This window comes from Lynx canadensis, chromosome F1, assembly GCF_007474595.2.
Source record: "Lynx canadensis isolate LIC74 chromosome F1, mLynCan4.pri.v2, whole genome shotgun sequence".
Lineage (NCBI taxonomy): Eukaryota > Metazoa > Chordata > Mammalia > Carnivora > Felidae > Lynx > Lynx canadensis.
This window is the reverse complement of record NC_044319.2, coordinates 13,419,399-13,434,450: the sequence shown is the minus strand read 5'-3', so window position 1 is coordinate 13,434,450 and position 15,052 is coordinate 13,419,399. Positions and strand designations below refer to the sequence as shown.

General features: G+C 39.4%; 1 protein-coding gene across 2 annotated transcripts in view; it reads right to left on the bottom strand.

The window, feature by feature from the left end:
• The window catches only part of FMO2 (flavin containing dimethylaniline monoxygenase 2), a 29,816-nt gene extending 16,471 nt beyond the window's left edge, over positions 1–13,345 (bottom strand). Inside the window, exons 1-2 of one of the 2 annotated variants that reach the window (XM_030302895.2) lie at positions 13,287–13,345; positions 12,797–12,934 (exon numbers count right to left, since the gene is read on the bottom strand). In XM_030302895.2, the coding sequence (XP_030158755.1) occupies positions 12,797–12,928 (132 nt within the window). In that variant the 5' untranslated portion in view covers positions 12,929–12,934; positions 13,287–13,345. Of the gene's footprint in view, positions 1–12,796 lie in introns of both variants that reach the window. The other variant, XM_030302894.2, reaches the window with a different exon arrangement.
• Between the last annotated feature and the right edge of the window lie 1,707 nt (positions 13,346–15,052).

The following is a 15,052-nucleotide window of genomic DNA, read 5'->3' as shown; positions in this document are numbered from 1 at the left end:
GGGTTGCTCGAGAAAATTTAAATGGTGCCACCCAGGAACTCCTCAATTAACGCTTCTGCAGACTAAGGCATAATTCAGGCAAACAGTAGTTGTTATTATGATGCAACGTTAGGGTGCAATGTAATGAAATGGAAAAGTTGCAGGAACTCGTGAATTAATTGGAATAGATTACTCAGTGATACAGAAACAGCACTCTGTCGTTTCCACAGAATAGTAAATAAAGGAAAGTAAATATTGAACTCTAATCCTGCCACCATAATAACTCAGTTGTGCATGTTTCTCTCTCATCATTATTCATGAAGAATTGTTACTTTCCTGCCAAACCTTTAGATCCAGCCTCCTTAAATCTTTGGCAGCACTGAAAGAGGCAGCCTGGACTAGCTGAAGGAATCTGGTTGTTGGAGTTAGACACGGCTTTGAATCTGTCTCTCTTTGGGCTGTGTGGCCCGGACCAGTCAGTGCAGTGAGGTTCAGTCTTCTCATCTATAAAATGGGCAGCTACTGGATGCTCAACAGTGTTGTTATTGTCTGTGTTATTAAGGAAGCTACAAGCTTCAGCAAAGCTGTTGGTTAAAACTCCCCATTCACCGCAGTACATGAAAGGTAGCTTTTCTAGCAGCAAGATAACCGACACAGGCACACTCGCCACCACACCTGAGTTTTCTGCACAAGAGGTTGGATTTGATTTCAAAGACTTAAAGAAGAATAAACTGTGGGACCTTTCCTCTTTTATCAGCAAAGCTCTTTATATGCATTGGGCCTCACTGTGTCCTAATTTCAGGATTATCAGTACGAATATGAGTTACCAAAGCTAAAACAATGTGCTCAGATCATGTCATTTAGGAGTGGTATGTAGAATACTTGCTAACTAAGTCTATGTTTTGAGGATCCATCTCCCTCATGCATTCCTTCTATCTCTCCTCATCCATCCATCCATCCATCCATCCATCCATCCATTCATGCCTACTATAGGTCAGGAGCCAAATGCCTTTTTGAATGTGAACAATGTGTTTACCTTTCCTAGTCTGGAATCAAGGCTCAGATTGTACCGTTATTTCAGTTTCAAATGGCTTGATAAAAGCTAGTCAGTTTAGGGTCAGCCAGCTTTCTAGGTGATTACAGTTTGGTGTGATGTTAACTGTATGTAAGTGCTTGAATGTCAAGGGAGTTTGCGTTAGAATATGAAGTGGTTTCTGCCTCATACACAAGGATACAACGACCCTGAACTCTGGATCAATAAATCATTTTAATTTTCAAACACTAGCTTCAAATTGTATACGACTAGGGTCAAACTGATATTTCTGGATGTTTCAGTGTGGTCAAGTACAATGTCCTTGGTAAGACTAAATGTCTGACTTTCTTATCCAGCCAAATTCTCAAACTTGGAAATGTAGTTGACCCTTGAACAACATAGGTTTGAACTGCATGGCTCCATTTATGCGTAGGTGTTTTATAGTACAGTACTTATGATTTTCTTAATAATCTTTTCTTTAGCTTGCTTTAGTGTAAGGATATAGTGTATAATACATACAACATACAAGATATGTGTTAATCGACCGTTTATGTTATCAGTAAGGCTTCTGGTCAATAGTAGGCTATTAGTAGTTATGTTCTAGGGCAGCCAAAAAATTTGTTTTAAAGTTTATTTATTTATTTTAAGGGAGACTGTGTATACTGGAGGGGCAGAGAGAGGAGAGAAGGAGAATCCCGAGTAGGCTCTGCACTGTCAGTGCAAGGAGCCTGATGTGGGGCTTGAACTCAAACCCGTGAGATCATAAGCTGAGCCAAAATCAAGAGTGGGATGCTTAACTGACTGAGCCACCTAGGTGCCTCAAAGGAGGAGCCAAAATTTATACACCGATTTTTGACTATGTGGGAGTCAGTGCCCCAATCCCCATGATGTTCAAGGGTCAACCGTATTTCATGAAGCAAAGAGATACCAATTATTTTTTCCTCAAGATCAGATAATTTTATAAGTGGCACAGAGGAAATGTGAGAGCTCTGAAGTCAAACTGGATCGATGGCCTGATTCTACCACCTTTAATGGCTTTTTAGCCATGGGCAAGTTACGTAAGTCAGTTTCCTCATTTTCTCCTGTAAAATGGGGTTCATTAATAATTCCAACACTGATCAATTGTTATCAGGCTGAGATTAGGTAAAGTGCTTAGCACAATGCCTGTCTCTAAATAAGTGCCCAACACATGTCTGCCTCGATTGTTATTATTATAGGTCATGAGGATTAATTTTACTAAACTAGTCATAGTTTGACTAGTTTGACTCTTGAAAAAGCTAAACTAAGATTGTTATAGTGTAGCCAACATGCTGGTTTTTTCATGTGCCAATACAGTGGCTTTCAGATGTGGTTGGCTCCTCCGTCAGGTCAATTTTAAGGGGCTCTGGAGTCATGAGAAGGACTGCTTGTGATGTCTGAACCACTACAGAAGTTTCAGAGCCAGGGCAAGACTCTCCTCTGGGAGTTCTACTGGTGTCAGCAATTGTCAGCAATCGATGAGGACATCACAAGTTTTTCCCTGAAGATCAAGTAATAATCTTTATTATGGTTGATTGGTATACAGCTGTTAAAAAAAAGCTTTGTTTCTATGTTGGCTTCCTCCTGTGTTGGCTGAGGCAGATGTCTATGTGTTTAGACGAATCTGGGTAAAACCCTTTGCTGATGGTTGAGAAGGGAGAATGATTCTTATTAATAAACAAATAACATATCAAGTATCTCTCCTGTCCACAGGCCCTGAGCTTTGAGTTAGGGACTAAATGCAAACAGGACACAGAGTTTCTGTCTCCAGGGAGCTTGTTATTACATTGAATAAAAAGGCATTTGGTGGCACAAAAACAGACAATCAGATCAATGGAACAGAATAGAGAACCCAGAAATGGACCCACAAACGTATGGCCAACTAATAATCTTGGACAAAGCAGGAAAGAATATCCAGTGGAATAAAGACAGTCTCTTCAGCAAGTGGTGCTGGGAAAACTGGACAGCAACATGCAGAAAAATGAACCTGGACCACTTTCTTAAACCATACACAAAAATAAACTCAAAATGGATGAAAGACCTAAACATAAGACAGGAAGCCATCAAAATCCTGGAGGAGAAAGTGGCAAAAACCTCTTTGACCTCTGCCGCAGCAACTTCTTACTCAACACATCTCCGGAGGCAAGGGAAACAAAAGCAAAAATGAACTACGGGGATCTCATCAAAATAAAAAGTGAAGGAAACAATCAGCAAAACTAAAAGGCAATCAATAAAGAACTTATGAAACTCAACACCCAAAAAACAAATAATCCAGTGAAGAAATGGGCAAAAGACATGAATAGACACTTCTCCAAAGAAGACATTCAGATGGCCAGCCGACACATGAAAAGATGCTCAACTTCACTCATCATCAGGGAAATAGAAGTTAAAACCACAATGAGATACCACCTCACACCTGTCAGAGTGGGTAACATTAACAAGTCAGGCAATAACAGATGTTGGCGAGGATGCAGAGAAAGAGGATCTATTTGGCACTGCTGGTGGGAATGCAAACTGGTACAGCCACTATGGAAAACAGTATGGAGGTTCCTCAAAAAATTAAAAATAGAATTACCCTATGACCCAGCAATTGCACTATTAGGTATTTATCCAAAGGACACAGGTGTGGTGTTTCGAAGGGGCACATGCACCGCAATGTTTATAGCAGTGCTATTGACAATAGTCAAAGTATGGCAAGAGCCCAAGTGTCCATCAACAGATGAATGGATAAAGAAGATGTGGCATATATCTACAATGGAGTAGTAGTCGGCAATCAAAAAGAATAAAATCTTGCCATTTGCAACTACATGGATGGAACTAGAGGGTATTATGCTAATTGAATTAGAGAAAGACAAATATCATATGACTTCACTCATATGAGGACTTTAATATATACAAAACAGATGCACATAGGGGAAGGGAAGCAAAAATAACACAAAAACAGGGAGGGGGACAAAACATGAGAGACTCTTAAATATAGGGAGCAGAAGGTTGCTGGATAGGTTGTGAGGGGACGATGGGCTAAATGGGTAGGGACATTAAGAAATCTCCTCAAATCATTGTTGCACTATATGCCAACTTTATATATATATAAAGGCATTTGGGCTCTGAGGATGGAAGAATGGAGACAGAATAAGATGAGAAGCTTTCCTCTCAGCCAAGACAAAGACAGGGAGACACAGCTTTCAAAACATATAAATGTAACTCATATTTATTTAAAATAGAAATAGTACCTAAAAATGATATTTAAGCACAAATACTGATAGTCTGAATTTCCTAGCAGATAGAATTTGCTACAACTTACCTGTTTAAGAGGAATGGTCATATGATAAAGTATTTTCCTAATGTAGAATTTTCTGAATGTCAGAAGACTATATAGCAAAATAAAATTAGTTCAGAGAGCACTGATTTAGAATTTATGATATTTTGATCATAGATTAGACTGAAGTTTATCTTCCACTGTGTAAGAATAAAAAGGTTGCAAAAACTAAGTTTAAGGAAGATTATAATGGTAATATTTAACCTACTAAAGGGAGCAAACTTATACAGTGAAAATAGATTCAACTTATTATAAATGTGAGTTACAAACACTTATAAATTAGTCATTTTCATTGTGATACATTAGCATATTGACCTCGACCAGTAAATATTTGTTCTCTTGGCTAGTTGCTCTAAGCAGTTGGAAGTAATAAAATTGTATTTCTTAAAAAATTTCTACCACTCTCCAAATTTTCACTCTTTCCGATGGAACTTATAGCTATCTGTTACGTTGCTTGAAATAAGTACAACTGAAACTATTTTTATGTTCTACAGTTAGGGGAAAAATTGTGGTTCCCAAATGCCATTCATGGATTATTGCATGATAAGATTTCAGGAGAGCTTTGAAAAACATAAACTCTGAGCAGGTCTGGTTTGGGTCCATTCATGTGTATTTAAGACATGCTTCCCCAGCTGGGGTGCCTGGGTGGCTCAGTCCCTTAAGTGTTGGACTCTTGGTTTCTGCTAGGGTCATGACCTCATGGTTTGTGAGTTGGAGCCCCAAATTGGGCTCTGTGCTGACAGCAAGGAGCCTGCTTGGGATTCCCTCCGTCTCTCTCTTCTCCCCTGCTCATGCTCTCTCTCTCCCTCTGTCTCAAAATAAATAAACTTATATAAAAAAAGTACTCCCCAGCTGATTCTTATGCACATGAATGTTGGGAGCCACCATCTTTATTAGACCGCTACTGCATTCTGCTATCCCTCTATTAGGTTGGTACCTCCCTAGATCTCTGGCTTTGCTCACTGATAGTGACCCCCATTTAAACTCCCTGAGTCCAATATCGCCTACTTTCTTTACTGCCTTCACGGTAAAAAGTATACTTGTTGGAATGGGACACACGTTCTTCGTGATGAGACCCTGACTATTCTCTCCAGCTTCATCAATTTCTATTCACCCACCTGCCTCCTTTGTTCTAGCTGCATCACGTGACTTTATCTTCTCTAAGCGTGTCAGGTTTCTCAAGCTCCTTTGCACATGCCATTTACTCTGCCTAGAACACTGCCTAGAACACAGGCCTGATCTCTGCTTATTGTCAAGACAAATGAAAGCATCTCGTCGTGTAGGAAGCTTGCCCTATTCTCTACTGCATGAGGTTCTGTGCTTTCCATAACACTTAGAGTAACGGCCCTTATAAAATTGCACTCTGATATGGATTTGCTTTAGTATTTCCTCTTCTGAACTATGAGCCCTTAGCCTGCAGGGACTGTGCATTTGTGCCTGTTTAGTACTGTGAAAATTAGTAACAGTAAACGTCACTAAAATGGAGTTGGGAAGTTTTGGCCCTACCACTTATAGTCAATTGCAGACCCAACAGGAAGAGATGGATTTGACCTTGCACATGGACACTACTTTATTCTTCCATTTGGAGGAAGAGACACTTTCCTCACCGCCCCCCCCACCACAACAGCTCAGCCAATGAGAAGCCACCATACCTCAAACCCCAAGTTTATTCCAATGGCCTTTTAGTTTATAACAGCCTTCCCAACTTACCGTTTTCTCCTCTAAAAAGCATTCCTTTACTTTGTTCCCTGGATTGCACACAGTTTTGCCACAGCTTGTTTGTCCCAGACTGCGATTCTCTTTTATTCCTCAATAAATCTGTCTTTTGCTGGTAAAATGACTGTCAGTTTTTAAGGTTAACGGTACCTAGTATATGCTGGAGACATGCATGGTGCAAGATGAGCTAATATGTTTGGTGAAAGAATGAAAGAATGAAAGAATATGTAATGTTAACTGGAAGCATTTTACCATCACTGCAAATAGGGCTTAATGATAGTAAAATGGACAGTCAGTGGTATAGTGGGAATGAGTACTTGGTTTTGCTAGTCGTACGCTGTAAACTTTTTTCCTTTCTTCACACGTAAACATTACTTTAAAAATATTGTGGCAAGTTAACCAATATATATCTTGAACTACTGGTGAACAGACTTAATTGAGACCCATCCATGGTATTTTATATTTCACTGCCTGGAGAGTTACAAATATCTAACATGTTAAATTTGGTTATTAATAAATTTGCATTAATTGGGCAGCAAGGTACAAAAACCTAAGTTATATTGAATTACGCTGCGATAGATTCTTGGGATAAGCTTACCTAAGAGAATGCCTGGAAGTAAAACAAAGGGAAGGCGGTTATCTCTTCTGGAGAGGAAATGGCTGTTCGTTCTAAACCAGCAAAGAGGAGCAGAGTTTGCCACCCTCGACTATGTCTGTTTGGCAGGGGGATTATTTTAAACTGTTTTTTTTTTAAGAAACAGCAGACATAGGTAGGCCTTGAAAACTGAGTAGAAGTTACCTTTCTGTGAGAGGTATTTACTTGCATAAGGGAAATCTCTTGCTTGCATAAGGGTGTCTCTCTCGCTGTGCCAAGATGAAGGGGATGAGTCAGTCTCTAGAAACTCCTATCAAAGAAGAAGGCAATGGCTTAAATCTACACAACAACCTCACTCTTACTGCTTTTCCTGGGTTACCTCCTGGAACTGACTCCCTACCCTCAACATCTTCTCATGTCTTTAGCTAAAGGTGGTCTTTAAGGTGATGGCCATTTCGGGGAGTTACTCAGTTTTCCTGAGTCTCTCCCAGGTATACAAGATATATACATGTTATTAAATATTTGTTTCTTTTCCCCCTGTTACTCTGTCATATAGCAATTAAATTATTAGACCTGTTACCCTGTCATAGATCAATTAAATTATTAGACCAGCCAAAGAACCTAGAAGGGAAGAAGGGAAAACTTTTCTGCCCCTACATTAGTCTTGTATAATGTTAAACTTCAAGTGCACAGAATGTGCTGTTAAAAAGAATAAGCCAATCGACACAAAAGAGAGTTTGTGGTGCACAGGAAAGATAGGAGTGCAGTATAGAGATAGATGGTGCCACATGGGAAGTTCCATTTGGTGATGTCCCAAGTGTCTGTTTCATATTTTTATCTTCCTATTTTTAACATTTAAGTCAAAAACATTGACGGAGACAAATACAGGTGATCAAATTTGCGTATACCCAAAGTAGAGAACCGAAAGAGCTGAGTAAGAATAGACAGAATTGAAATTTCAAATGAATATTTCTTGACCAAAGATAAAACCAACTAAATGCAGTTGGACATGCCCAAATGTGAACTCCTGTAAGTAGAATTAACAATTCAGTTTCAGGGGCACCTGGGTGGCTCAGTTGGTTGTGTGTCTGACTTCGGCTTAGGTCATGACCTCGCGGTTCGTGAGTTCAAGCCCCACGTCGGGCTCTGTGCTGACGGCTCAGAGCCTGGAGTCTGCTTTGGCTTCTGTGTCTTCTTCTCTCTCTGCCCCTTTCCACTCATGATCTTTCTCTCTCTCTCTCTCAAAAATAAATAAACATAAAAAAAAAGACAATTCAGTTTCATAAGGGTAGAATAATAGGGACCTGGATCATCAGTGCTTCAAATAGAAAAGATCCAGAACTTTGATTGATCCTAAGCTCAGTATAAATGATTGGAGTTATGTGAGACAAAGCATGATGGAGAGCCCATATGTATTTAATCTCAATATTGTGGCTAGTTCTAAGATCTAACACCTACTATTTATTTAGTCACTATGGGAAAGCCACTTACCCTTGGTTTTCTTATATTTAAGTTGAAATTAATAACAAATAATGTAGGAGAGTATTGTGAGTATAAAATGAGATAATCCCTATCAAAATAATTACATGAATGATAGCTTTAATTTTGCAAATGCAGAAAAAGCTAATGCAGCATTAAATTGTTTTAGCAAAGGTAGACCGTCCAGGCCTACTGAAACATAAGTCATGCTGGGCAATTGTTAGACCAATTGATTATAAATTCTTCAAGGGGATTTATCCCCATTGTCTAAAGCAGTGCCAAGCACCCCTTTGGTTCTGAAAATATATATATGTTGGAAAAATAAATTGGTTTGGAATATTGGATCTTGTGTGAATCACATTTTAAGAGAGAAACTGGTATCTCAGATTGAATCTAGAGGAAGGATGGAGAGACATTTAGAGAGTATTATATGAAGATTAAAACAATTGAGTATTTGTAGCTGGGAAAAGATCTATTTATAACCAAATGTAAAACAAACAAACAAACAAAAATGCGATATATGTTGGTAACTTTCCTGTGAACGCTAGTATTAGGAACAATGAAGGAGGCAGAGAAGGTTAGTGGCTAAAGGCAGATCATGCTTTCCTCTCTTGACACCTCAGTAAGATTATTAAGTGTGCAGGCTCAGAAATCTTATAGACCTTCATTTTTGTGCCTTTCCCACTACCTATGTTCCCCTGGAGAAATTGTTCATTCTAAAACTCAGCTTCTTCTTGATATGTCCATGAGGATAATCATAATACCTACTAAAGGATCTCAGGACAGACCCTCTTCCCCCCAAAATGTGCCACTTGGGCATGTGGATTATTTTGAACTGAAGGCACTTGAGACCTTATGGGCTCAAGAGAAACTTTTGTCCTCCCTTTACCGTACACAAGAATCTAAACTGAGGGTCTTTCCCAGAATAAGGGTTATTAACAGAGATAAATTTTATGTGAGTGACCCATCTGAATGACAGAGCAAGCATCCATTCTTATTGCCGTGTGAAGGACATTCCTTTCCTTTAAAGTCCCAGAACCTACCCGCTTCTCCTTATTTTAGAATGACGTATATACCTCATTTTCCCTGTCTTTGGAATTTCTATGTCTATGTGGATTCCTCAGGAACATCTATTAACTTTGATTTTCTCCTGTTAGTTTGTCTTATGTCAATTTGATGCTTAGTCCAGTTAGAAGGACTTTTGAGGGGACAGGAATTCTTGCTCCCTGACACTGCTTTTTAGGAGTATTATGAAGAAAAAAAATAAGATGATGCATGGAAAGTACTTTTCCATTGCTGGAAAAGTGCTAAAAATAGGTTCATGACGCACCCCGCCCATGTTGCAAAGCTGCCACTAAGGGGTGCTGGAGAACCTTCTGGAAAAATCCAGCACCTTCTGAGCAGGGCATGGGGCAATGATTCTTAAATTTTGTTTTAACTTGTCAGCACTAAATATGTTAGGTGATCTTAGAAGGACTATGTGTAAATATAGAAATTAATGAATAAACTATTTTCAAAATTGATTCTTGATGGTAGAGTAGCGAAGAGGTGAAGCTTCCTCGGGAGTGGGTGCGGTAGCTCCCAGCATCCTTTTCGGTGCCTCCTCCCTTTGGCAATCAGTCTGTTGGTAATCAAGACCCTCACGCGGCCTCATTGGCCACTTGGGATATTTTGCATACTGTATATTTAACACTGCAGGGAGATTACTCGTCTTCTTTGGGTTGAGAAAATTGTTTGTTTCTCTATTGGACATAGTTTTGAGAGGTTTGAAATGTGATATTGTTAAAGGTTTCAGGAACTTATATACTTCACCATTTTATATCTAATGAGGTTTAATTAACTCAAATTTTAATCTAATTTTTCCTTTCTAACCCATCGGAAGGTATCTCTAATTCTGAAATGTTAAACACTGGCAACTGGGATTAGGTCAGCAGGAAAAGTATTTGGGGGCAGGAAGAAACCTTCCTGGAATTCATCAAGTCATATTTTTGACAGACCACGTAAAAATAACTCTTACGGCTTCTATCACCAAATTGATGATAGTCAAATAAGGGACATTTGGCTTTTTAATTTTTTTTAAAGTTTATTTTTTGTTTATTTTGAGAGAAAGAGAGAGAGAGAGAGAGAGAGAGAGAGCAAGCAGGGGAAGGGCAGAAAGAGTGGGAGACAGAATCCAAAGCAGGCTCTGCACCATCGACACAGAACAAGATGCAGGGCTTGAACTCATGAACCCATGAGATCATTACCTGAGCCAAAGTCAAGAGGCGATCACTTAACCGACTGAGCTGCCCAGGCACCCCTGGACATTTGGCTTTTAGATATTAAGTCCCAAATCAGGTAATAAGACACTGACAAATTTATATTTAATAATAAATTTGTTATAACTTCACATTTATTCTTTAGATTAAAAATCTCCCGGGGCGGGCACCCAAATGGAACCTAGAGTGAACCTAGAGTCAACAAAAATAATACATCTTTGGTTAAGACAGGAATGACCACCTTATTAGATCACCCTCTCAGGAAAAGCTATAATGTTTCTGGTCCCATTACCCTGGATCATGACCCTGGGATCATGACCTGAGCAAAATCAAGAGTCCGGAGCTCAACCAACTGAGCCAGCTGGGTGCCCCAGGAAAAGCTGTTTCTAATGACCAGTTGTTAGTAAGAAATGAATGTGATTCAAACTGTTTTTCCAGTTTCCTCTCTGCAAGTTACCTGTCCTATATAAGGATCAACATCTCCATCATTAGCTCTGATTATGTTTGCATAGTTGAATGAATAGATTTTTATTTGGTATTTGTGCAATTTGCTGGCTAAATTTGTCTCATCGTAAGATTCATTGGAGACTCCTGTTAAAAACAGATTCCCCTACTCAGAAGATTTTGGTTTAATAAGTCTGGGTTGGTGTTAAGTATCTTTAAAAAACCCTCTAGGTATGTCTTATAGTCATACACATTTGAGAAGCCCCAGGTTAAAAAATCCACTTTGGCATAAAATTCAGTTTGAACTTGCAAAGCACATGTGCTAGATAGATGTCTGTGCCTTCCCCCTAATTGGTCAGCTTGTAGGCAGAGCCCTTTTGATGGTCTCTGCTAATGTCAGAGTCTGCTTTTATTTAAAAAAAAAAAATTAACATTTATTTATTATTGAGAGACAGGGAGAGATGGAGCATGAGCATGGGAGGGGCAGATAGAGGAGGAGACACAGAATCGGAAGCAGGCTCCAGGCTCTGAGCTGTCAGCACAGAGCCCAACGTGGGGCTCGAACTCACAAACCGTGAGATCATGACCTGAGCTGAAGTCGGACGCTAAACCGGCTGAGACACCCAGGTGCCCCTATTTTTATTTATTTTTATTTGAGAGAGAGAGCGAGCAAGCCGGAAAGAGGGGCAGAGAGAGAGAGAGAGAGAGAGAGAGAGAGAATTTTAAGCAGGCTCCATGCTCAGCATGGAGCCAGATGTGGAGCTTGATCCCATGACCCTGGGATCATGACCTGATCCAAAATCAAGAGTTGCTCGCTCAACTGACTGAGCCACCCAACTGCACCTTGGAGTCTGCTTTGAGCGTATTCAAACCTTTTGCTTCTGTTTAGAGTGTTCGCAACTGTTCACTCCCTCACTTAGATGCACCTGATACACAATCCTAAAGTTGTTGCACAAGAGTTCTGAGCTAGCACTTCTGTTTAAACTTTCTGAGAAAAAAATGCAAGTTAGGGCATGGTTATAAGTAGGGGGCTACTTATACCTGTTTAGAAGTCATAGAGACCTGGGTTTGAATGCCAATTCCAGCTATGTGACCATGATCAAGTTACTTAATCTCCCTCAGTTTCTGTTTGGTTGTCCGTAAAATATGTAGCTATTGGAGCTGACATTTATTGTGCTCTAATTTCTTTACATAAATTATCTCCCTTAATCTTCAAAACAGCACTGTGGAGTGATTACACTTTTATATTATTATCCCCATTATACAGCTGAGAAGGCTAAGACACAGGGATGCCAAGAGCTTGCTCAAAATCTCACACTGAGGAGGTGGCAAGCTAGTATTTAAAATCAAAACACTGTGGGAAGGGATAATTATGAATCTCTGCAGTTGTCTATCTATGTATCTGTTTAAATTTTATATAAATTCTGATGAGTGGAGAGCATTATCAATATTTAGGTTTGGCTAATGAACTCAATGAATGTGTTTAATAATACCTTTAAAGCGTTTCCCAGAAGTTACCCTAGAGTGTCATCAGTAATGCTAAGCAAACAGACATGATTTGTCAGAGAAAAGGAAAGTCAGCACACTCTGAAAAAGCACTTTCTCAGTGTTTGGAATAGACGTGGCCTCTTGAAAAGAATTCCTGTCACTTGTATTTTGTAAAATGTCCTCCGACATTAGTATGTTGCTTTGAGAATCACTAGAACGTGGGCTGCGAGACAGTTGCAGGATCCATAAGAAAAGGTCCTTTATGTGCCTGGGTTGGCCATCTGGGTTAGGAGAGTCATGGCCTGGGAGAGATGACAGCCTATTTCTATAGCTCCTGTGTAGCTGCATGAAATAGGTCTGATCAAAGTCGCTTAGGAGATCCCTCAACAAGGCCCCTCTGTAGCTGTGATTTACTCTGTGAAAGCAGTAGAGTCTGCTCAAGAGAAAAAAAAAAAGATGTCACTTACTTTGAACCTCCACAGCCCTCCAATATCTTCAGTCCGCTCAAAGCAAGTGGGTTCCAGTCCCTCATCCACACAGCACTTCAGTGAGACCAGGCCGCTGACTCCAGCTCCAATCACTGCCACCTTCTTTGCCATGGTCTCCTGTCAAGGAATTGATCAATCAATGCTGCTTCACTGGTAAGAGAGTCCTTGCAGTGTGGTCAGTAATCAGCTTTCAATAACGTGGTAGCACTGGCAATATACTAAGCAGCACTAATTGAATAAAATTCCTCATTAGTCAAATCCCAGACTCCTCGTCCCCTTCCTGGTAAGAAACCAAGTTGTTTTCCCAGACTTGGCTACAGAGTTTGTCTAGTATTTAAAAGCAACCCATTTAACAGTGCCAAACAATTTAATAATATAGCACTAGGTATAGAAGCCAAGTTTCATGACATAACTTAGCGTGCTGAACTTTTCCTTTTCAGCTACTATCCCCAGCTGTGATTACCCTTACCTTCGTTTTTGCCTTTTGGTGCTGTCTCCTTGACACAATGGTTTTTTTTTATGTTGGTTGTGGGCTGGGAAGCAGTCAGAAGTGTTCTAGTTGGAGGAGGCTGTGAGGAGTGGGAGGAGCTTCTCACTCCTTCAGCATTTTGCAACCTGAAACTCTCAGGACTTTGTTAGGAGTTCTGAAATTAAGCAAGAGGCTTATATTTTGAGGTCCAGGGCAATGATCTTCACCGTAACACCATTATATACTTACACATATCATACACATAGTATAAAATTCCTTTTTATAATGGATGTGACCAATGGTCATTAGCAAAGTAGCAAACATGGACAAATTAAAAGCAGTTATATCTCTGTATAGAGATAATTATAACCAACGTGGACACTTTGGTGTATCTTTCCAGATATTTGTATGTATACACATATACACACATTCCACAAAAGTGGAATGGCACTCTAACTATAATTTCCAATTTGATTTTTCACTTTTCAGTATGGCAATACCTTTATACGTATAGCAGCATTTTAAAAATATTTATTTATTTATTTATTTATTTATTTATTTATTTATTTATTTACATTCAAGGTAGCTAGCAAATAGTGCAACATTGATTTCAGGAGTAGATTCTAGTGATTCATCCCTTATGTATAACACCCAGTGCTCATCCCAGCAAGTGTCTTCCTTAATGCCCCTTACCCATTTAACCCTTCCCCCCCTCCCACAACCCCTCCAGCAACCTTCTGTTTATTCTCTATATTTATGAGTCTCTTATGTTTTGTCCCCCTCCCTGATTTAATATTATTTTTGCTTCCCTTCCCTTAGAGATCTTCTTAAAAGTGAAGATATGGATTTAATAGCTATGGGATAGACCTGAAATTATTTTTAACAAGCTTCCAGGTAAGGCCAATGTTGCAAGTCCTCGGATTACATTTAAGTTGCAAGTATCTACTATGTTTTGGCAAGTTGCCTTTCAAGAAGCAGATACGCTTGAATAGTATTTCACCTTTACAAAATGTTTTAATGTGTAAACAACTTTCACACAGATTAATTCATTTTGATTAGTTTAGAACTATAGGCATTAGCATCCATCCTTGTTTTATGGACATGGGAACAGGCTTAGCTTGGCTACTGGGAAGTTTAGGAATAACCAGGATGATAATGAGCATAAAACCTTGTCACATACGGAGCCACTGAAGAAACTTTTGATATTTAACCTAGAGGGTATATGTACATGATAATTGACTGCAAAAGGCTGTTATATGGAAATGTTTATATAAGTCTATTTTGGATGGACATAAAAGTCTATCTAGGACCAAGTATGTGAATGTTACAGAAAAAGTGAATTTGCCCCAGAATAAGGAAGACCTTCTGGCTAACAATGGTGTATAAATATGGACCATACTGTTTTGTAAAATAGCGAATTCCCTATCATGGCAAGTATTCAAACAGAAGTTAGGTAGCCGCTTGTTAGAAAACAATAGGAGGATTCATGAAGGCAGGGCATTAGAGTGAAGTAAGGTTGTCACTAACTGTAATATTCGCGGGTCTGAGATCTGAGATTTTATCTTTATCAATTAGAATTTTATTATAGGTACAAAGTTGTTGAGAAGACTTTATTTTTTTTTAATTCAAAAAATGTTTTATTTATTTTTGAGAGAGAGAGAGAGAGAGAGAGAGAGAGAGAGAGAGAATGCTAGCAGAAGAGGGGCAGAGAGGGGGACAGAGGATCCAAAGCGGACTGTGTGCTGAGAGCAAACAGCCTGATGCAG